General features: G+C 37.1%; 1 protein-coding gene across 1 annotated transcript in view; it reads left to right on the forward strand.

Annotated features, from left to right (window-relative positions):
* The first annotated feature begins 3,098 nt into the window (after window positions 1–3,098).
* The window catches only part of TMEM171 (transmembrane protein 171), a 31,900-nt gene continuing 10,149 nt past the window's right edge, over window positions 3,099–24,849 (forward strand). The window contains exons 1-3 of the mRNA XM_074282250.1: window positions 3,099–4,002; window positions 8,431–9,132; window positions 20,292–20,436. Coding sequence (XP_074138351.1) covers window positions 8,493–9,132; window positions 20,292–20,436 — 785 coding nt within the window. The 5' untranslated portion in view covers window positions 3,099–4,002; window positions 8,431–8,492. The remainder of the gene's footprint in view (window positions 4,003–8,430; window positions 9,133–20,291; window positions 20,437–24,849) is intronic.

A 24,849-nucleotide genomic window follows, 5' to 3' on the forward strand; every position in this document is an offset into this window, starting at 1 on the left:
AGAGAGAAAAACCCTATAAAAAGAGACCTCAGAGTAGTAAGGGGAAACCTCCCACCTTCTTTTTCCCTCTTTCTGAAATTGGTAACGTGAAAACCATTGTAAGCAGCTCAAAGAAAAATAGTTAACATTGGTCACGTAAGTTTGTATGTACAATCCCAGGTAAATGAAATCTAGGTGACTAGGGCTCCCTGAGCCTAAGTGGTTCAAGTACATAAATATGGAAAAATAAGGCAAACCACCTAGGCAGTTAGAGTCTATAAGGGCGACCTCCTAAGCAGTCGGTAAGGATGGGAAAGGTAAATTCAAAGTTGGGTGGAAAGGAATCATCACCAGAAATGCTAGCTGAGAGCCCCTTGGTGGTCCAAACTTAGTGATAGGGATGAACTACCAAAATATAAAGAGAAAAAAAAAAATTGGGAGGATACTCCCAGGACTAATTGGGTATGCCAATATTAAATTTGCATGTAAAAGCTGAAAATAGGAGATTTTTGTGGGTGTCTGTGTGGATGTCTGCTTTGCATTCTCTGTGTTCTGTGTTAAAAGTTAGCAAGCTTCTGAAAGAGAATTCAGCCTCTGTATTGCTGGATTGGAAAAATATCAGGTTGAATAGCTGGAATTCATTCAGAGTAAAAATTCTTTCAGAATGGCTCAAGGAAAGATCTTTAGAAGTTTCAAATCATCCTGTTGTTTTAGTGTCAGGGCTCCTGGTCCTAAATTTCTCTGCATCAGATTTCATGCTGAATGAAGTGTCTTTCTTAGTTCCCTTTAAAATAGGAAACTGCCTAGGTTTGGAAAATGTAGGAGAGCAAGAGAATGTAGGAGAATAAATTGGAATGTCAGATAACTTTGGGAATAGGAGTCTATACTTTTACAAATAAGAACTGGCAGGTTCAGTATTTTACCTGTTTCATGGAAGGAGAAGGGATGTATCCCTAAGACAGCTTTGAGGTGAAACTGAAACTGTTCAATGTATGAAACTGAAGTCACTTTGGATGGGTGAGTATACTGGTTTTTGATTTTGGTAAGGTAATTTGGGAGCTAATTCTGGGCTCCTTAGGGATTAGGAGAGTGCAAGGAAAGAGAATTTTTTTCTCTTTCCCTCTGCCTCTGGCCTACTGCAGCATTAAGGGGAAAATATATTATGCACAGTAAAGATGATAAAAGTAAGTAGAAGAGGATGAAAGATGTTATAAATTCATTACATAGAAATTATTTCTAATATGTACCTCTTCTACCAGAATGAATTTAAGCTCAAGAAGAAAAGAAAATGGAGGTAGTCAAAGATATTATTGAATCATCTTAAAGCTATATCCATTATTTAAAGGAATTCTGAGAATAGTAACCTATGCCTTTGTCTCTTGGAACGTGATTAATAACTGAACATGTTTTTGGTATAGTCAATATGCAATTTAGAATTTTTTTATATTTCTAAAATTGAGCTTTTGGTTATTGGTTATTGAACATCTTAAAATGGTTTGTGTAATTTGTATAATTTGTGTAAATTCATACTAGAGAATTTACAATTTATCTTTCATATCTAAGTAAACTTAGAAAGATAAATTGTAAATTCTCTAGTATGAATTTCTTACTGTTATCAGTGTAAGATTATAGTCAATCTTTATTTAGGATATGTGATCCTTGATAGTTAAATTCACCTGAAGCTTTGATTATTGAGATTTGCTATTTGAGCCTTTCTAGTCAAGTATTTCTCATTCTGAAGGACCCAGAATATCCTGTATCCTATTATCAGCTAATATCAACACTATGACTATGAAATCATACATTTTGTAGTCAAAACTAAAAAGTTATTATTTAAAACCACCAGACTAGAAGGGAGAAGGGTGGTTGCCTCACAATCTGATGAGACATTATGAAAAATAGTTTTCTTTGCTTTTGTGTTGGAATAGATTTCTGTGAATAGATTGTATCTCCTGAGATCCAGCAGATAGTTTAAATCTGCTTTGCTGAACACACATGCACACTTCTCTATTAACACCACATATGATATTTGGAGAGTATCCTTTCTCGAGAAAGCTATGTTCACTTCTTTTTTTCTGTTGTTTTTTAAAAATCTCTCCCGTGGGTTTTTCCTTTTGCTCTAATTTTTCTCTCCCAACATGGTTCATAAAGCAATGTAAATTAAAAATAAATAAATTTATTGGAAAAAAAAAAGGTATGCTTGACTTAAATGACTGAAAATAGAATTACCTATCTCAGTCAGGCCTGCATTTTTAAATGGTGTGTAAACTAAAAGACTATATCTCTAAAGATAAAATATTTGACTGTCGGTTGAGGGAAGAATCCCTTCTTTTCTCTTCCCCTCCCTCCCTCCGTTTATCCCACACTAGGGCACCTTCATGAGTGCTTGCGCTCTGCCCAGGCTAGCCCTTCTTATCATACCTTCCACAAAGACCTTGGTTTTTGTTTTGGAAACACGAATAAACTTCCAGTTCTACGGAACAAGTTTCTGATGGAAGTAAGATTAAAATTCTCTATACCCACATTCTATTTCTAGTAGCTTATCTCAGGAGAAGAATCACAGCTTAATTCTTGGCCTAACAATGTATATTAAATAGATATGTATATTAAAAGGGGTGTTTCAACAGTTTAAATGAAGAGAGAAAATCACAGTAGGGAGCGGAATGAAGTTACACAAAACCTAATGGGGGCCTTACAGTTAAGGAACTTAATCCTAAATTTTTAGGGCATGCTACTAAAAACTCTATTTCGAAGGAAGGGGGCGTTTACTCCAGCCCGAGGGCTGGAAGAGCCCGGAGCCAGGAACTCGGATCTCAACGCTTTAATCCCAAATTGTTGCTAGTTGATTTGCAGGATAAGGAGGGGAGGAGGTTGGAGGGTGTCGCTCACCACCCTCCACTTTCCGGTTCCCAAATCTATTTCTTTAGGCAAATTTATGCTTCCACTAGGAAAGTAGCCTGCTTCACTGCTTCCACCTGCTCTTCTTAGGGGAACTTTAAACCGGTTTGAGGAGGACCAAACGGGTGGGCGGCGACGGTGACAACCTGTTCCTGAAGCCACGGGAGAAAGGCTGAGGAGAAAAGCGCATCGGGCACATTTCCAAACCAGCCTTGCGAAGGGGGGATGCGCGTCGGCAAGTAAAGGCAGAGCAAGGCTCGGGAGGAGGAATCCGGTCTCAGACTGGCTCAGAGTGACCTCACCCTCTCGGGCCCCAATTCAAGTCCCACCAGATGATTGCCACCAGTGGGAAGGGAAGGGGTCAGGGGTGAAGTGAAGCTTGGGGGAGGGGAAAAGAGCATCAAAGCTTGCCGCGTTCCCAGCCAGAGCAGCCCTTGTCCTCGGAACTGAGCGGACCCTGAGGAATCTGATGGGGGCCATTAAAGGCGGCTCCGGGATGGGGCTCTGCGGCGGATTTTGTGGTCCGCCCCCAGGGCCATTCAAGGTCGCTGGGTGTGGTTCTGAGCTCTGCCTTAGAAACGGCGAGTCGGAAAGGTTCTGGATTACATATTGTACAATTGTCCCCTTCTTCCTCCTCCTTAGTGTCCCGGGTCCCTTTGGACTAGCTCGTCGGCGCCCAGGCGGAGGAAGGGGCAGGGGCTCTACGGGGACTTGTTCACTTCTTAGCACCACCCGGCGGTGGCCAGTTCGAGCTCGCTCCGCCTTTCACCTGCCCACAGCAGCCTTTTAAACCTCCTTCTCCTCCTCTTCCTCCCTCACAATAAAAGCATCAGTTCCCGGCCTCTTGCAGTTTCTCTCTCCGGCCTGTCCAGGTGCTCCGTGCTTTAGATGCGTTGGCACGGGCGAGGAAGAGGGGGTGCTAAAGGGGCGGGCAAGAGGGCTGCACGCTTATAAACACACTGAGCCGCTGTGCCCTGTCCGAAAGGGAAGTGCTGGACTGACCGGCGAGGAGGAAGAAGCTGAAGACACCGGCGGTGCGGAGAGTGATCCTCCCTCTGGTGGCTCCCTGGGCTGCGGGTGAGCGCCCGGGGTGGAGCAGTCCGGTGCCAGGCTCGGTGTGCTCAGGTAAGGGACTCGCTCAGCCCCGCGCTCTAGCCGGGGGCAAGCCTGCCCCGGGAGTGTCGGGACCCCCTTTTCCCGAGCCTAAAGCCGGCTGAGCCAGCCGGATTTCACTCGCTCGCTTAACTTGCCTCACGGCTGCAAAGTTTGGGAATCAAAAGTAGTTCTGAGCTATTGACTTGGTGGTTGCGGGAAGACTAGGCGCCAATCACTGGGACATTTGCTCTGGGGTTGTAACCTATAAATTAGTTTCCTGCGGGATAAATGATCGCTTCTCATTGACTAGGATCCTTTACTGATTGCTCTCTGACATTATTCCTGACTAATCACTTTGTATTTATCGTCTATAAAGCTCTAGCATTTCCTTATCTTTGAACGGGAACATTTCTATTTGAGGGCAGAGAACGGCTCACTTTGGGGGGGGGCAGGATACTTGTGTGAGACATCTGGGTGCCTCAATGTAGAGAGCTGAGTCGAAGATCTGTTTAAATTCATACACAGGTCCTTACTAAGTTGTGTAATTCTAGGCTAGCCACCCAGCTTCCTCAGCTGCAAAAGGGGTTTAATAGTAACAGCACCTATCCCTTCGGCTTATTGTGAAGATCAAATGGGAGGATATTGGTAAAACAATTTACACAGCACCCGACATTTAGTAGGTGCTTAATAAATGCTAAAACTTGTCAATATTCATCTCACATCTTTTGCCCTAAATTAAATTTTGTTAAGGAGATGCTCCTCGGGAATAGTGGGGGAGGGAGGTCCAGGAAGGAGGTTAGCTTTGGGCCCTTAAGGGCCTATTCATTCATCTTTTATGTTCTGCTTTTAAGTGAGAAAGTGAAGATCACCAAAATAAATAATTCTGCAGCTAGAATCAATCAGTCACTAAATATATTAAACTTATCTCAGCTCACGTTGTAAATAAACACTATTGTCTAGCTCTTAAGGTAAAAGGCAGTCCCAGTTCCCGAAGAAGTCCTAGTCTAAATAGATAGACAACATGCAAACACATAAAAGTTAGGTACACATGCCCTACATACAGGATAAAGGGAAATGATCGTCCGAGAGAAGGTCCTGGAATTTAGAGGAACTGGAAGAGTTTGCAGGCATTTGGAGACACTTTAATTTGGATTTGAAAGAAGTTAGGTAAGCCCCTTAAAAGGGAACTTAATGGAAGAATTAGTAGAAAGACAGTTGCCTACTATGAGATTTCCCTTCGTTTTCTTTTTCCTTCTTTATCTCCCAGCCTCAGTATGATAAGGTTTAGATTTAGGAAACCAGAATGAGATTAGTGTTTCTGGTGGTCAGGGAGTTAAGGTCTAGTGGCAGGTTCGAGATTCATGGAACCAAATGGAGAGATTTGGCTCCGCTGCATCGCAAGGGTAGGGAGTTTTGAGGACTCCCTTCTGGCAGCGCAGAGGTTCTCTGTAAAAATTTACAGACCCGAAGACCCAGATTGATAAAAGTTTTATTATGGGGATTGGAAGTAAGGTTAGAAATTCTGACAGAGAGGCATAAAGTCTGGTTAGGGAAATAGATGAAGATAACACTGGAAAATAATATTTCAGTGGACAGAGGCCTTGGCATCCAAAGCATGGAACTGGCATGTTGGGAACCTCAGCAAAGAGAGGGTTTTAGTTTGGCTTTTTTATACTGAGTGTAGTGGGGGGCTGGGAGAGCCTAAATTGGCTCTGACCCACTGGGGCTGGGACAAGCCCAGATCTCCTATAGGAATTCAAAGGGATGCTTTTGACCAGGATTTGTGAATCAAAGGTACAGGCTTAATGCATCTGCCTGGAGGGGCTGGGAGTAATCTGAAAGGAATCACAAATCAATCTGAAAGGAATTGCAAATGTAGTTTCTTAAAGGGACCACCACCAGCTTCACAACCACCAAGCACAAAGTCTTGGATGGACTTCTTTGTGCAGCTTAGAGAAAATTAAGAAAATGTACAATTTTTTTTTTAAATGTGTACCTCAGTTGAATTGCATGGCCATGTAGTATGAGTCAGAATTTTCTCTTTTATCCTTTGAGATCAGAATTTTAAAAAATATATTCTGAATAAGTTTTTTGACAATTCTAGATGGTGCAGCTATAATGGCAGCCAATAGAATACTGACCCTGGAGTCAGGAGGACCTGAATTCAAATCTGGCCTCAGATATCTAACACTTACTAACTGTGTGACCCTGGACAAGTCACTTAATTTCAATTGGCATGCCAAAAAGGAAAAAAAAAAAGAATAATTCTAGATTCTCAGAATTGGAAGGGTTATCTTGTGCCACTCCCATTTTACAGATAAGGACTCTGAGGCCCTGGGAAGAAAAATAATTTGCTTCTGGTCTTATAATAGTCAGTTGAACAACCTAGACTAGAACTTAAATGTCAATTCTCAGGCCAGTTTTCTTCCCCCATTCATAGCACTATATGAGCTATTAAATGTTACGTAAATGAATTTGAGTATTACTTGTTATAAAAGAGACCTACTGATTTACTTAGAGTCAGAGAAGTAGTAAATAACAGCTGAGTGTAGCACAAAATAGATTTCCATCATTAAACCCAGGGTACTTTCCACTACCCTCTGCTTCTCCTCCCTCCCCCCCCCCCCCCAGTTTCTATCATCCTTCCTAGTTTGTGTCATCTCTGTTTCTTCCTGGAAATGTACTGCCCATTTTTTTCCCATTAATTTACAATACTGTGTTTTCAATGTCAGTCTGAGTTGGGTTTTAATGATTACCTAGTTACCTCATAATGTCACAGATTAGAAAACTTTTTCCCTCTTCTGAGGAAGTTTTAAATATCCTAATGATTTACAATGTTTGAAAATTGGAATCCATTTGAATATATTTTATGACAAAGAATAAGTCATCTGAAAATAGGCCCTTTTAAGAATTGTCTAGTAATTAAATTATCTGTAAATAATGTTTGCAATCTAAAAGTAGTTTTAGAGTGATAGTAATAGCTGATATTCATGTAGCATTGTAAGGTTTACAAAGTCTTGCAAATATTATTTCATTTGATCCTCACAACAACCCTGGGAGAGAGGTGCTACTATTATTCTCATTTTATAGATGGGGAAACTGAGGCAGACGGGTTAAATGACTTATCCAAGGTCACATAGCTAATAAGTGCCTAAGTGAATTTGAACTCAAGCCTTCAGGATTTCAGGTTCAGTGATCCATTGTACCACTTAGCTGCTACTAATAATTTGCACAGGTGATAACATACAATAAGGCTTCATAAATATTAAAGGAGATATATAAATACTAGCTAGTTTAGCTATTATGTTGATTATTACAAAATAACCCCAATCAAATGAGATAACATCTAAAATGCTTTTTCAAATTTTAAGAGGACAATATAAAAGTTAACCATTATCATCACAAAAATAATCTGTCCTTTACATTTAAAAAAAATGTTGATAAGAAGTGGCTTTTGGGGAGTAGCATTTTTTCCTAGTAGATTTTTCTGGCTTTTTTTTTTTTTTTTCTACTCCCCGCTTGTACTGAGAAGTATCTTTAACTCATGACTTTTGCTATCTGTTGTTCATTTAAAAATGAATCTCAGTTACTTTTTGCTGAAGCATGGCCAGTTTGGCTCAAAAAATAGGAGTGCAGAGGCTCCATTCAGTCTAAACCAAGCTGGTTCTGATTCACCTACCTGCCCTTGACTTTCCCTGCTTGTGCCAGAAAAGAGGTGGCTGTTTCCACAAATAGAGAAGCTATCTGGGACCAAGATGATAAATATGACATTTCAGGCCATGCCCACATTACTGGAGCAAGACCATCATTTTGGATGGTTTTGATTTAATTTGAATTTAAAGAACATTAATTGTTATTGAATAAATCCCCAAAAGGTCAGAGTTGGGAGGGTCCTCAGAAACCTTTTAGTTCAACTCTGATTTTATACAAGAGAAAGCTAAGTTAAACTGACTTTTCTAAGGTCATATAGGTGATGGGCACCAAAGTTAAAAGCCTGAATCCTGATCCTCTAATTCTAGTACCAGGGCTCTTTATTCTGTACCATATTCCTTTTGAGGACACCATTGAGGAAAATTCTTTTCAGCATCTAAACCTCTGATCCTCTGATGTGAAAAATCACACCTAATTTTTGTAAGGAAGAAGGAAAGAAAGAAAGAAAGATTCCAAGAAAGCCTCTGTTCTTTACCACTAAAATTCTACTTCCTCTTTTTTTGAGTATCTCCATAAAATCTCCCACTCAGGAATTTCTGAGCATTAGACTTTCTGACTCATATGCCAAGTCATTGTTCTAAAATTCCTTCAGATGTTGTTCACTTGTGTGAAGTTCCAAACTAAAAAAGAGGAAGGGTTTCCGTTTTGAAAGGACTGGAGACATTCTGGCAAGAGGGAAAAGTACAGTAGGGAAGGACATAATGTTTGGACAGACAAGTGCACTTAAATTCTGTTATTTATTTTCAGAGCTCCCAAGGGCTGGCGATATTCAGGATTCCATTGGCAGAGTGAGAAGGGATTCTTCTATAATGTCCCCTGCTACTGCTCCTGAGCCTGGTGGGGATGTGAGTGGAAGGCGCATCAGCAAAATAATTTTTTTCCTCTTCGTGTTTGGAGTCATCTTGCTATGTGCAGGAATTTTGCTTTCCATCTTTGGTTTCCAAACATGCCAGTATGAAACCCTTATTGACTGCAGTGCTGTACTGAAAATTGTGGGGCCTTCATGTTCTGTGATTGGCCTTGGAGCAATCATATTGGCCCGTTCCAGGGCAAAGCTTCAGCTCAGAGAGAGGCAGCTGCAAGGCAACCAGATTGACCCAGACAGCTTCTTTCTTTGTGGGGAAAGTCGCCAGTTTGCCCAGTTCCTCATCTTTGGATTCTTGTTTTTAACCAGTGGGATGCTGATTAGTGTGCTGGGCATTTGGGTCCCTGGATGTAACTCTGGATGGTCCCATCCACCATTCAATGACACGGACTCTTCCAGTGCTGGGCCACAGGCATGTGGATTTCTGTCTCTTCAGATAATGGGGCCTTTGATAGTGCTCATTGGATTATGTTTCTTTGTGGTAGCTCACATTAAGAAAAGACACAACTTGAGTTCTAGCCAAGACTCTTCAGAAAATGAAGAAAGTCGATCACAGATCAACGAACCTGTACAAGTCACCGTAGGTGGGTAAATCACACCAAAGTGTGGAGATTGCTATTAGAAGCTATTATACTATAGCTTCTATATTATACTATGAATTTGTATTGGATATGTTAGGCTATAGCCAAATTGATAAATGGTAAAAATCCTTAGGAATCATATATATAATTTATAATAATGCTGAAAACAGATCAATATTACTATTTTATTTTACCTATGAGAATCATGGATTTCATTTCAATAGGCTCTGCAATATTCCAGGGTTCGATGCAAACAATGCAATCTCATCCACAAACATAAACATCTAGTGGACCTTAGCATCCATAGGGAATCCTGACATTTGGATTCTATATTGGTTCTCTCCCATGAATCCTTTGGGATTGGGATATACTTTCCTTGTTTTATGCCTCATCTGTTCTCAAATTATTACTGTTAAATTTCTTAAGGAATCTTATGTAGTTTGAGGAGACATCTTGTTAGAGAAGAAACATAAGTTTTTTTTTTTTAATAGCAAACAAATAATATTTTTTGAATAATCAACTAACAATAAGAACCATGAAATTTTATATTCTCAAGTCTATGATGGTAAAGATAGGGGCTACTATAGAATATCATTTGTAAGAGCCTGACTATTTATTCCTTTATCTTACCTTCATCAACAATGTCATCAACGCAAGTGCAGGATAATCTCAAAAAATGTATAAGCAATGAAAAAGGGAGATTTAGGTTGGTAGTCATTAATGTTTTTTTCAGCTCTCTGGGGTGGGGATAATAAGATCTGAAGGATTTTTTCTCCTCAAGCCTTTATCATATTCTTTTCAACAGGAAAAAGCAACTTGATAAATAATGACTATTATTTAGACTAGAGTTTCCTAAACTGTGGGTCATAATCCCATAAGGGATCTCATAACTGAATGTGGGAATGCATAATTATGATTTATTATCAGTAAATGTTTAATTTGTATACCTATTATATATATACATATTAGGAACCTGAGACAGAGGTAAAGTGCCTTGCCCAGGGTTACATAGTTAGTAAGGGTTTATGGATTTGAATTCAGATCTTCCCGGCTTCAGGCCCAGCACCCTATGTATTATGTCACCTAACTTCTATCCAAAGAGGCAATAAGAAAGGGATATTGGAGGCATGTATGTTAAGATTTACACAAGGGAAACAGCATAAGGATGGCATCACATCAAATGCATGGCTGGAAAAGAGATGAGCCAATCATGCACCAAGAGCCAGGGAATGACAGATATATAGCTTCCCCTGAACTACTGGCCAAAGGACAAAGTTAAGAAATGTAGAGGAAAGTTCCCAGCATGATTTTTGTGAGCCGAGGTAGACAAGAGTTGCAATGAATGAGAAACTGTTGATGGGTTAGGACTTGCATTGGAGGGAGTACCCACATGAATGAGAGCGCAGAGCCATCAAAGGTTGCATATTTGAAGTACCTTTGAGGGTACAAAGTTGAGTGATTTTCCCCTAGGATTCACAACAAACTTTTAGCAAAGAATTTAGAATAAACTGGAAGAACTGGAAAGATAATCTGTAGGAAATAGTTATCTTAGCTAACATTTATATAGTTCTTACTATATGCTAGGAACTATCTACATCTACTAAGAGTTTTACAGTTGTTATCTCATTTGGTCTTCATAATGATTCTGGGAAGTAAGTATTATGATTATTCCCATTTCACAGATGATGAAACTGAGGCAAATATATATATAATTTTTTTAAGTAGAAAGAACACAATGCTTAGAGTCCAGAAACTTGGGTTCAAAAAAATCAGTCAAGAAGCCAACTTGTACTTGAAAAGTAATCTTTTCTCCATCTTCCCTGTTAAAGCTCTTAAGCTTCTCCTTGAAAAACTCCAGTGCAAGGGGCAGCTAGGTGACGCAGTGGATAGAGCACCAGCCTTGAATTCAGGAGGACTGGAGTTCAAATCTGATCTCAGACACTTAATATTTCCTAGCTGTGTGACCCTGGGCAAGTCACTTAACCCAGTCTCAGGAAAAAAAAAAAAAAGAAAAAAAACTCCAATGAAGGGGAACTCCCTCCAATGTGACTTATTCAATTGTTGTGTAGCTCTTGTAGTTTGTTCAGGTCATTTTCAGTTATGTCCAACTCTTTGTAATCCCATTTGGACATTTCTTGGCAAAAATACTGGAGTGGTCTTCCATTTCCTTCTCTAGTTTGTTTTACAGATGAAGAAACTGAGGCAAACTGGTTTAAATGACTTGTCCAGGATCACCCAGCTTGTAAATGTCTGAGGACAGATTTTAACTCATAAAGATGAGTCTTCCTGACTCCAGGCTCAGCATGCTATCCACTATACCATCTAGTGCATCTTGGACAACTCTACACCCAGACAAAATCTATCTCTCAAAGTTGAGAGGCAGGGGGCAGCTAGATGGCTCAGTGTCAGGAAGATCTGAGTTCAAGTCCGGCCTCGGACACTTAATACTTACTGGTTATGTAATCATAGTCAAGTCACCTAACTTGGTAGCCAAAAGAGGAAAAAAAAATTTTTAAAAAATTGAGAGGCAACTTGTTATGCTGGATTGAAATATAGAATTGGAATCAGAAAAACCAGTGTACAAATTTTGCCTCGGGTACTTACTAGCTGAATGACTTGGGGCAAATCACTTAATCTTCCTGCTTTTTCAAAAGCTTACCAAGTGTAAAATTGATGAATTCTCTAAGATCTCTTTTAGGTCTAAATTTATGATCCTATGAACTTCTAATCATTACTCCTTCTGCTCTCTGGGACCATCTCCCTTTCATGCATCAGCTCTTTAAGAACTTGATGATAAGAATGTGTCCTATCTTCTTGACATCCTGGTCACCCTTCGGTGAATATGCTCCAGCCCATTGCTGTCTTTCCCAAATCAGGGAGCCCACAATTTTGTGGGTGTTCATTTGATGGGGTTCTCAGGGTAATCAATTGGAGGAACAAACCACAGTCAATTTGATAGTGACATTGATTAGACTGAGGAGCTGATGGGAGGAGTCAAGATGGTAGAGTAAAGGGTAGAACTCTTGGACTTCTTCCCCAAACTGCTTCAAATTCCCTTAAATAATGACTCTATAAACAAATCTTAGAGCATCAGATTGAAAGGCCTGGGCTCAGGCAACTGATCAATAAGATATTCTAGTTTACAACCTGGCTCTAATGTTTACTACCCATTTGATCCAGGGCTAGTTATTTAACTTCTTTTTGTCTTAGTTTTCCAACTCATTGTGAGAAAAGCATCTTGCAAGCCTTAAAGTGCTTCAAATTTTGATGGATTGTTATTATTATTATTATTAAGGTGACCTTTGATAAGATAATAAGGGGTAATAATAACTCCTATTTCTGCAACACTTTTGTATTCTCTAAATGTTTTCCTCATAACAACTCCTGAGGATTATTGGATAGAATGCCAGGCCTGGAGTCAAAAAGACCTTAACTCAAATCCAGTGTAAGATGCTTACTAGCTGTGTGATCCTGTACAAATCATTTAATCTCTGTTTGCCTTGATTTCCTCATTTGTAAAAATGAGGAACTTCCTCCAAGGGCTATTGTGAGGATCAAATGAAATGATAATTGTAAATCTCTTAGCACAGAGCCTGGCATGGAATAAGTACAATATAGACATCAGCTGTTAGTATTACTACTATTATTGTTAATATGATAATCCCCATTTTACCAGAGAGGAATTGATTTAAGTAATTGTTCTGGGTTATACAGTCAGTATCTATCAGAGGCAGCTCAAAGTCAGCACTTTGTTTATTGAACTAGCCCAAGCTCTGTGGTATGTGATTAGAAAACCACCAGCTTGGCCTGTTCAGTTGTATTTTCCAAAGATTCCAGAGCTCTATAAATCAGGACCAGTCATTTCTCTCTTGGGGCTTAAATCAAAGGAAAACATGAACCACACATTTCGCACCTTTTCAGGATCATTAGTTACTGTGGTCTTTTATATTTAGTTGGTAACTATATTTAGCCTCAGCTTGTAAAAAATTAGCCAAAGGTGATTACAAAGGATAAACAACTCCAGAGGCCCACACCCTCGTTGTAAAGAAGGAAGAATGATTAGAAAGATGATCCTTAGAGGCCTTCTTGTTTAAGACTGACAAAGATTAACACTCAGGGCTGGGAGACCACTTGTATTTTTTCCCTTTAGTTGGCTTTAATTTAATTATTTGATTTAATTTAATTACTAAAGAGTCAATCCATTAACTAGGCTTCTTGTTTTGTGAAGGGCTGACATTGAGGAGGAGCAAGAGACATAGTATTTATAAATATTCAATAGAGTGATTTTAGTTGATGCCCTTTATTTTTTCACGTGGGTATGACTGCTCAAAAAAAACACCTCTCTTTACATACATTCCTTCAGGCATGAACTCCATCCTTTCTACATTCAGGCTAGGAATTGTGGGTATTTTTATCGTGACAATGGACTTGGCTAGATATCCTTCCATTGGCTGGAAAGGTCAGAGAGTGTAAGCTATTTGGATTCATTAAAGATAAAGGCAGCTAGCTAGGTGACACCATAGTAGGTAGAGTCAGGAAGACTCATCTTTATGAGCTCAAATCTGGCTTCAGACCTTATTATTAGGATGACTCTGGCCAAGCCACTTAACCCACATCTGTTAAATGAGTTGGAGAATGAAATGGAAAACTACTTTAGTATCTTTGCCAAAAAAAAGAGTCAGATATGATTGAAAAACTCCTCAACAATGGAATAGATTGAAGGTCAAATCAGGTAGATAGACTCATTTGAAATAAGAAGTTAATAGACCTGATTCTTATTATAGAGTTTGTGTGTCAATGGTATTCTCTGATTTCTTGAATTCATGGCTCGTGGAATTTGAACTGGAAAGAATTCTAACTATTATGTAGCTCGACTTCTTAACTTTACACGGGGGAAGTAAAGTTTAGAAAGGTTAGTTGACTTGCCCATATCACACAGGTACTAACAAACAGAGTTCAAGTTCAAACCTAAGTCCTTTGACAAATCCAATGCTCTTTCAAATGTATCTCCATCCTAATAAGAAAGCTCAATTCCATTTCAGTCTCAAAGGCAGAATGGCGAATAAGGAAGAGTACTGACCTTGGATTCAATAAGTTATTCAAGCTCTGCTACTACTTAGCTATGCCACTTTGGGATGAGTCACATCCCCTATCCAGTCTGTAGTTTCTTCATTTGTAACATGGGGAGATTGAAGATATGATCTTTCTTGGTCTTTCAGGTTCCAAATTTTTACCTTACTTCATTGTTTATGACTCTGTGTGCGTGTGTGTATGTAAGTGTTCTAGTGTTTTTCCAGTCATGTCTGACTTTTTGTGACCCCATGTGGAATTTTCTTGATTAAGATGCTGAAGTGGTTTACCATTTCCTTTTTTTACATTTGAGGAAACTGAGGAAAATGAGGTTAATGGCTTGCCTAGGATCACATAGTTGGAAGCCAGATTTGAACTTGGGAAGAGGAGTATTCTTGACTCCAGGTCTGGTACTCTACTTACTAAATCACTTAACTGCCCACAAATATAATATTAGTATATAATTAGTTTGTAATATAATGTCTATAATATGAGTTCATAATATATGAGCATATATATATATGTATAGTATATGAATACATGTAATATAGTACACATTATAACAATAGTATACATACACACTCATGAATAACAGAGTACACACACATATATCATGTACAAATGGTTAAAAATAATTGGGTGTAGCATTAAAAAACAGAACATAATGCTAGCTTGCCCTTGGAAAATTAAAAAGCTTTTTAAATGGTTCCAAACTTTTCCAAGGAATGAAGATTTATTTATCTAATACCAATATTCTTCACATGCTGCATTTCTAATTATTATATAGTTCGACTCCTTAATTTTATACATAAGGAAACTAAAGTCTAGAAAGGTTGGTTGACTTGCTCCATTTCACACACATATTAATCAACAGAGTTTGAGTTAAAACATAACATAGGAAAACAGCATAACAAGGAACTTTGAAGAATTACAGTAAATCACATAATTGGAAAAAAGTTTGATCAAAATAGAAGATGTACTGTCACATGGGAAGAGTGAAGGATGACAGGTAGAAAGCCCAATGACCATGATGTATCGCTAGAAGGAAGTAAGCAAGTTTTCCACGAAAGAAGTTAAGGAAGAACTTATAGACAAGAGTTGAACAGGATGAGCACACATAGATGGGTTGAGATGGACCTTGTTGGAAGAGATGTTCATATATCAGTGAGTCACAGATCCATTTGAATGTATACATACACAGATATACACACACATTCATCTCATTTCTGATTGTCAAAAAAATCCATATTAATTTTTCACTGTTCTGGATAAAACTGGAACAATCAGTTACTCCTGGATGCTGACTTTCTCTTGCTTGAAATAATGGTTTCTCTTTGGGATTTTAGAAAACAAGTATAGAATAGATTCCTCTCAAATTTAGACCCCTTGAAAGTACTGCCAGGGTCAGATAATGCTTTTAGTCTTCATTTATTAAAAACCATAACTCAGAAGTCCCTACTGTTATTTTATCTTACTATACCAAGCAGAGGGTATTTTTTGTTTAAAGCATAAAACATTTAATTAAACAGCATGAAAATATGAAAGACAAAAATTTATCTTCCTTCATAAAATGAGATTATTTATATGAGACTATAAATTGGTGGGAGAAAAAAATTTAAAAATTTATATCCCAGTTGGATCTCCTTTCCCCAAGACTGTCAATTTTTGCTTCTTTTGATATAACTCCATCTTCTGCTCTTCTGCTCATGTGTGATTTTTTTTTGTTTCACTATTTAGCTTGTCTCCACTGCTGCTATCTGCTGCCTTTGGTCCTTTGCTAATCTCCACCACTTCTATCTCTTGTTCTTCCCCTGAATTGAAATTTCTAACTAGTCTCTTTCTCCCAAGAGGATGAGCTCTAGCTTCTTTTAGCCCACAGTTCCCATCACTATCTTCAGTTTTTTTATGACTCAAACTCATGGCCATATCTGGTCAGCCAGTCAGCCTTCAATCTTTTTTTTTTTTTTTTTTGTACTGCTTTATCTTAGCTTGAACTCAATTTACAAATTTACTTGGGCTGGTAATACTCATTTTGACTTCTATCATGCCTTTGGTCTTTAGTCTGGATATATGCAAATTGCCTCTAGAAATTTTCTTATTTAAGACAGGTGAGGTAGGTGGAGTATATATTTTATCTTGCTTTTATGAATATACCAAATTCACCAAGACCCAAAGGCTAGTCCCAGAATTGTTATTCATTCATTTCAGTTGTATCCAACTCTTTGTGATCCTCTCTGAGGTTTTCTTGGCCAAGATACTGAAGATATTTGCCATTCCTTCTTCAGCTTATTTGATATAAAGGGAAATTGAGGTAAATATCTAGTATCTGAGGCTATATTTGAACTCATGCAGATTAGTTTTTCTGACTCTAGGACTGACACTCTACTCTACCACCTCTAAGTGGTCTCAGGATTATATTTCCTCAAATAACCTAATCAAAGAGACTAATTGTATCAACAGAATGAATAAAAGAGAAAAATGAAAAGATGCTCAAAAGATATGTGGGGAATATCATCACCATTGTCATCATTCATATATACAGTGTTTCCAAGTCCCTAACACAGCTATATCTCTGTGTGTGTGTGTGTGTGTGTGTGTGTGTGTGTGTGTGTGTGTTGATGCATGTGTAAACAGAGAGACAGACAGACAGACAGAGAAAATGTTTAATACACAATTTTTTGAATTGAATTTAGTTGACTGTGGACTATGATTAAGGAATAGAAAGAAGTGAAAGGCATATTATATGCTCTAAGGAGATCCATTATCTCACTTCTGAAAGGGAATGGGTAGGATGAATTGACAGTGTGGGAAAACAAATCTTTATAAGCAATTAATGAGTTGCATATGAATTGGTTCAGGGTTTATAAATGGGAATAATTTAGAGGAAAAAATATTGTTGTAGATATCATTGGACTGTTCAGGATTGTTTTGAGTATTTTATATTCAATTTTGTTGAATAGCAAATATTTATTAAAAACCTGTAATGTGCTTCTATTATGTGTTGTGGTAGGCATATACAAAGAGAAAGAAAGAAAGAAAGAAAGGAAAGAAAGAAAGGAAAGAAAGAAAGAAAGAAAGAAAGAAAGAAAGAAAGAAAGAAAGAAAGAAAGAAAGAAAGAAAGAAAGAAAGAAAGAAAGAAAGAAAGAAAGAAAGAAAGAAAGAAAGAAAGAAAAGAAAGAAAGAAAGAAAGAAAGAAAGAAAGAAAGAAAGAAAGAAAGAAAGAAAGAAGCTTTTGCTCCCTAGGAGCTTCATTCACAATGTTCAATATGTAATATTGATGTTGTCATAAGTATAATAAATGAAGTGAATATAGACATGTTTATATACATATATACATACATATTAAAAACCCATGTACACAGATATGTAAATAATATACTAAGTATTGATACATTTGGCTGACATCTTAAAAAAAGATGAACATCTAACTAACTAGATCTTAGAATCTTTATTTCAACAATGAATATTTTCAGTTCTCATATATCCATCTCTGATACAAAAGATGCAGAGAATAGAATTTCAATGACATTTTATGTGTTGTTAACTGATAAATGATCAAAACATGAAAAGCAGTCTTCAAAGGAAAAAATCCAAGCAATCAATGTCCACATAGAAAAGATGTTCCAGACAACTAGAGAAATGGAAATTATGGCAATTCTGAGAATCCACCTTACATCCACATGATTGATAAAGATGACAAAAATGAAAAATGACAGTTGTTGGAAGGACTTTAAGAAAATAGGCATATTAATCATAAAAAACTGTGAATTAGCATAGCACTTCTAGAAATCAGTTTGAATTTTGCCCTCAAAGTTTAAATGGTCCATATACTTAAAAATTTTTTTTTATTATTTTTAATACACATTACTTTATAAGTCATGTTGGGAGAGAAAAATCAGAGCAAAAGAGAAAAACCATGGGAGAGAAAAAAAAATAAGAGAAGTGAACACAGCATGTGTTGATTTACATTCAATCTCCATAGTTCTTTTTCTGGATACAGATAGCATTTTCGGTCCAAAGTCTATTGGGATTGCTTTGGATGGTTTATACCCTTTGACTTGATGATATCACTACATTTCCTATCCTCCAAGAGCTCAAAAAAAGAAAAATGAATCTATATGTTCAAAAACATAGAGAATCTCTTTTGTAGTGGCAAAGAATTAGAAACTAACAGTGTGTCCAATTGGGGAATAGTTGAATAAATTATGGGATATAGATTTAATAGAATATTTTTGTACCACGAGAAATGATGTAGAGCGAAATTTTTTTATTGTGAATTTTCCCAACAATGAAGTCATAGATTTGGCCTAATATATATACTAATATTTATTTTTAGAGAAGTGCTTTGAAAACAAGAGAAAACTGTTTATAAATATGAATTATTTCATCAATTTGTGAAACATTGGAACAAATGTTCAGGGAAGGAGGTTCTGAAAACTTTGAAATGTAGTAGGATATAAGTATGTGTGTAGCCATGCACACTACATACCATATAATATATAATGTATTTTTATACATATAATGTATATGGACATATATACACAAAAATTCTTATGTAGAACTATTTTTTTCTTAGCATTTTCCTCTCCATCTAATTATTATAATCCACTTGAATTTCAACTTCTAGGTTAAAAACATATAAAGTTTTTAAAAATAGATTGTCTAGGAGAGTTTAAATATTATATCATTCAATCATTCAGTCAACAGGTTTTTGTTAAATGCTTACAGTGTGTTAGGCACTGGGATGCCAAGTCAAAAATGAAATAATTACAGTGCTCAAGAAACTTACATTCTCTCATGGAAGAACACACACACACACACAGAAATTTTTATTTATGTTCGGTAGTATCCTATTCTTCATGACCCCATTTGGGTTTTTCTTGGCAAAGATATGGGATAGTTGCCATTTCTTTTTCCAGGCTCACATTTCACATGAGGAAATTGAGGCAAACTGGGTTAAATGAATTACCAAGGCTCACACATCTGTCTGAGGCTAATTTTGAGCTCAAGACTTTCTTGACTTCAGGCCTGGCACTCTATCCCCTGTGCCACCTAGCTGATACCTATGTATAAAAATAAGCTCTTACCTATGGCTCTAGCATTCTCAGCAGCCACATTCAGTAAACCCTTTCACCAGATGGGCTAAGCCAGGTTGAATTAGGGGATGTCTAACTCAAGCATTCCCTGAAGATTTCCTTTGGTAGAATGGGTGGATATAAACAGTTTGTTCCAATGAGTGGTGGAAGTAGGCATTGTGGAGTGCTTGAAGCTAGGCTAGATCATCCAAAGTGCTAAGGTCATCCATTGCATCCTGGCCATCACCAGTTGTCTTCACTTTTGTTCTGGACTTCAGTGATCCTGAAAGATTGAGTGAGCCTCATGATTTTGTGCAATTCTGCCTCACTTAAATCTAATTCGTGCATGAGTCAAAATACCATCTCATGATAGAATTGGTCTTCTTTAAAAACAGAAGATGAGCAACTATAAGTAATATAATATATTATATATAAATATTCAATAAATATTTAATATTCAATATATATATTATATTATATATATTATATGTATAAATAATATAAATAAACATGGAAAATACATACAAAATAAATATACAGGATTTTGAAAGGGAGGGCTTTTGGATCCTAGGTAATATCAAAAAAGATTTTGAGAAGAAGAAACAACTATAAAACTTAATTTCAGAGAATACTATATAAATGAATTTTATGTTGGACTCTACTGACTTGTCTATACTTTTTATCCTGAAAGGTACAAATTTGTAATGGAAAATGTGGTGGACTTGAAATGAGGGAAGTTGTGGATTAAAGTCCTCCTCTTGACATAGCCATGCTATGAGACTTAAGTAAAATCTCTGAATTTCTGGTCTTTCATTTTAAAAAATGGGAACACAAATCCAAATGGGAATTCCTTCATAGAGTTTTGGGAACATCAAATGAAATAATATGTATCATATGTTACTTAATGTCATTTATTATTATTATCTGGGTTTTTTTATTTTGCCTTACATGGATGGGCATTCTTAAGCAATCATTCCTTTTACCTTTTTGCTGTTAATTATTCATTTTTTCCTTAGGTGATGCTGTGATAATCTTTCCACCCCCACCTCCACCTTATTTTTCGGATGTTTCAACATCTACAGTGGTAACACGTACCTCTGCATCTAATAGTTTGCCTCTGAGTGAGAACCCACCATCATATTACAGTATTTTTAATTATGGGTAAGACTTTCCACTTTAATTTCTGGGAACCAGATGTTTAACTTATAATTCCTTAAGCCGCAGATGATTTAATGTTATTCAATTTATTTTACTATGTTTTTATTCCCTATAGTGTTCAACCATATAATGTCCCAAAAGTCTTAGGGCATTTTAAAGGCATTAGAGGGTAAACAGGGTGGATAGTGAGGGGTCTGAAGTCAGAAAGACTTATCTCCCTGGGTTCAAATCTGACTTTAGATACTTAATACCTGAGTAACCCCAGATAAGTACTTAACCCTGTTTGCCTCAGTTCTTCACCTGTAAAATGAACTAGAACTTAAAATGGCAAACCATTCCATTAGTTTTACTAAGAAAACTCCAAATGGGATCATGAAGAATTAAACATGATGGATTGAACCACAGCAAAAGATGTTACATCTTAAAGAGCTTAAGCCAATGGTGTCAAATTCAAATTTAAAAAATGGATCTCTTTTGGCTGTATATCGATTTTGATAATTAGCATAATTCATATAGTATTAGATTTTTATTTATTGTATTAAGCAATCCCCCAATTTCTTTTTTTTTTTTTTTTTTTTTTTTTTTAGTGAGGTAATTGGGATTAAGTGATTTGTCCAGAGTCACAGCTAGTAGGTGTCAAGTGTCCGAGGCTGGATTTGAATTCAGGTCCTCCTGACTCCAGTAGCAGTGTTCCTTCAAGTTCAATATATCACCTAGTTGCCTCTCCCAATTACATTTTAATTTGGTTCAGGTCTACAATAGCATTAAAATATAGTGTCAAACATGTGGGTGAGGACCTGAGCTAGATTAAAGTGTAATTGGGAAATATGTGTGTACATTTATATATATAGTTTATATATGTGATATATATAATAAATGTTATACATATAATATATGTATAGATAACACATGCAAGGTATAGCATCTGTAAATATTTTATACACATACAGATAGGCATATCTGCATATGATATGTGTAGGTACATATATGTAGGTATGTATATAGCTTTAATAGCTTAAAACTAAGTTAAGACTTTTGGGATACACCATATAAAAATTTAGGGGTAGAACTGATTGATTTTCTTCTTATTCTATAACTTTTAAATTTTGAACTCAGGTCCTCATGATCCAGGACTAACGCTGTACTATCTAGCTGCACCTTCTCATGCTATATCTTGAATTTAGAAAGATTTGTCATCCTGCCTCTTCTCCTCTAAAACTAATGCATTCTTCTCATGTGTGTAATATTACTTTTACTTGGGAAGTCCGGTGTTTTAAAAGTTAGTTCAGTCCTCATTCCTATGAATCGGATACAGTATCACTTACAGAAAAGAGAGACAGAAAAACTTGCCTAACTGGAATGTGGTCACGGAACAAAGGGAAGAATAGCAGAAGTAGGAGTGGAGATCGTGCATCCTGCCTAGACTAGTGGTCTCTGCACTAACCCAATTTCCCGATCCCATTAAGTTTCTGTAAGCAAAGAAAATAGGAACAGAGACTACCTAGTGCTAAAGCAACTGGACAGTTCAACCTGAATCCCTGCTGGTCAGTCAGCCTGTCCCTGGGTAACTGCACTTATGTCCTCAAAACCTTGGCTCACCTGCCCAGGGAACCATGCAGACTTAAGTGGGTCTGCAACATGGGAAAAAAATGTTGATAAATTTTCTTTTTAACTAACAACTGCATATTTGTGGTGAGCCTTGTGTTAGCCAGCTGAAAAAAAGAAGTGAGAGCCTGACTGGTCCTTTGTACAAGGAGTTTTATTTGGTGAGATTCTTCTGCTTTATCTGTCTTATCTTTGATTTCACTTTGTAATGATTTTTCATTAAAAATTTTTTTTTTTTTTTGGCAGAGGAGAAATGAGATTGGATAAAGTAGTGAAAGATAAATATTAATTGTATTTACCTGTAAACAAAAATACCTTTAATTAAATCTCTAATGAGCTGGTACTTGTTTCTAACCTGTCACCTGCCTATATGTCTATCATTATAAGACTAATATAATATAATATATAATAATATAATACTATCTAGGGGGATAGTATTAGCTATTAAAAAAAAAAAGTATTGTGATGTCACCTGATGAGACTCTCAGTTCTCTTGAATAGATTTATTTGTTTTCATTACTTCTCAGTCTTACTGACTTTGTATTATAGAAGTCACTTTTCCAAGAATAACATAAGGCTAAAACAAATTGTTTTCTAAATTATTGTGGGAGGCCAATTAAGAAGACCTACTTCCTGTGCTATGGATGATCTCACTTCTTTGGTTCTTCTTCAGCATTCCTTTCTAGAATTGCTATTGTTACCATTGCTACTGGGGACTTCTCCAAAGTACCTATAGCCTAGCAGCTGATCACACTCCCTTTTTTAATAGAAGAAATAATTTTATTTTTAATAGTATTTTATTTTTTTCAAATATGTGTAAAGATAGTTTTTGGCATTCAGTGTTGTAAAACTTTGTTCCAAATTTTTATCCCTCCCTCTCTCTTTTTACCCGCCCCTCCCAAGACAGCAAGCAATATGATATAGGTTAAATACATGCCATTCTTTTTTTTATTATAATTTTTTATTTACAAGATATATGCATGGGTAATTTTTCAGCATTGACAATTACAAAACTTTTTGTTCTAATTTTTCCCCTCTTTCCCCCACTCCCCTTCTCCAGATGGCAGGTTGACCAAAACAATACATGCCATTCTTTTAAACATATTTCCATATGACTTCCTTTCCAAAGCTCCCATCATTACTTTATCTTCTCAAAACCTTCTTAGGATAACAAAATAATAGGATTTAGAGCTGGAAGGAACTTTAGAGATCATCTAGTCCAATACCCTTTTTTCATAAATTTAATCTGAAGTTAATTGACTTGCCCAGGGTCTCACAGATAAAAGATCTTAAAGTCACCCATACCTTTGATGACAAATCTAGAAGTGTTTCCATCATACTCTTCTTGGATTGAAGAATAGGGTGATAAAATGATTTTTAAAATTGGCCTGGATTTTAAGTCCAACTTCTGGCATATACTAGTTGTATAATCTTGTGTTCATTAGAAACTTCTTAATCATCTGGTCAAGAGGTGTTAAACACATAGCTTTGGGCCACACATGGTCTGCCTCTCCAGTATTCTGCAAATTGCAGAGAAAGTTCATATGTGCATTGCAAGAGGGATTTTCCTCATTTTGGGGGCTCCTCGTATCTATGAAGTCACAGGTCTGCTCTCTATCTATATCGGGTCCCTGTCTCAATCTTGGATTGATTCATGCATGAAATGCAAATACAAATAATAATATAAACACCCAGTCTTCTTTTCTTCAATCTGATTTTATAAATGTTTATTAACTGATTACCATGTGCAAGATACGTGTTTAGTACTGGGAATATAAGTGTGGAAAAAATATTATAATCCTGCCCTATTATATTTGTCTGATGACCTGCAAACACTCTTCTTTAGGGAGAGAAAATCAGGAATAAGTTTTTGTAGCTATTTGGTCATTTTTCAGTCATGTCTGATTATGATCCTGTTTAGGGTTTTCTTAGTGAAAATACTGGAGTGGTTTGGCATATCCTTCTCCAGCTCATTTTACAGATGAGGAAACTGAGGCAAACGAAATTAAATGACTTGGCCAAGGTCACACAGCTGGTAATTGTCAGAGGCCAGAATTGAATTAGTGAAGATGAGCCTTCCAGACTCCAGCTGGTTCTGTGCACTGTGCTAGATGGTGCAATTCAGAGAGGCAGCTTTGTGCTGGACTGACAGTTTTTGATCATTGGTAATTAATTCATCAGATTCTAGTGAATGCTCTGTGTGGGCTTGGAGCACAGGAGTGTCTAAAGCATGGGTACTGGACAAGGTCTCCATGTACCCTGCTAACTCAGGACCTACTGATCCTCCAACTGTGGTGGAAAGAGGCTTGGATCTGGAATTAGAAGACATGGGTTTTAATTCTACCTCTGCTCCTTCTTACCTATGACATGCGATCTTGAGCAAGTTATTCAGTATCTCAACCTCAGTTTCGTCTTTTAAAAAGTGAGGTTGGATAAGAAATTTCTAAGGACTTTTCTAACTCAAAATCATTTGTTCTTGTGACTTCAAACTGAAATAGAGACCAAGGAACACCCAATGAAGTCATAAGGGAAAGAGAAACAAGAGCGAACATAAGGGGAGACAATGCTTGTATCTTCCAGCCTCACCTGGTCTCTTCTTGCTACACATTCCATTCATTCTTTCCATGATGTAAGCATTTTCTTACCACTCAGTGGTAGGATAGGCGGTGGTGTGGGTGCCCTTTTATTGTGTGTCCAGATGGTTCTATGGCTCACAAGGAGGCAGAATAGATATTTCTAGTACTTCCTCCCACCCTATTCCAAGAGAGACTGATTCTTGCTGGAAGAGAAAGTAGGAAGTTGGGGCCAGAG

This window comes from Sminthopsis crassicaudata, chromosome 1 (genome assembly GCF_048593235.1).
Source record: "Sminthopsis crassicaudata isolate SCR6 chromosome 1, ASM4859323v1, whole genome shotgun sequence".
Lineage (NCBI taxonomy): Eukaryota > Metazoa > Chordata > Mammalia > Dasyuromorphia > Dasyuridae > Sminthopsis > Sminthopsis crassicaudata.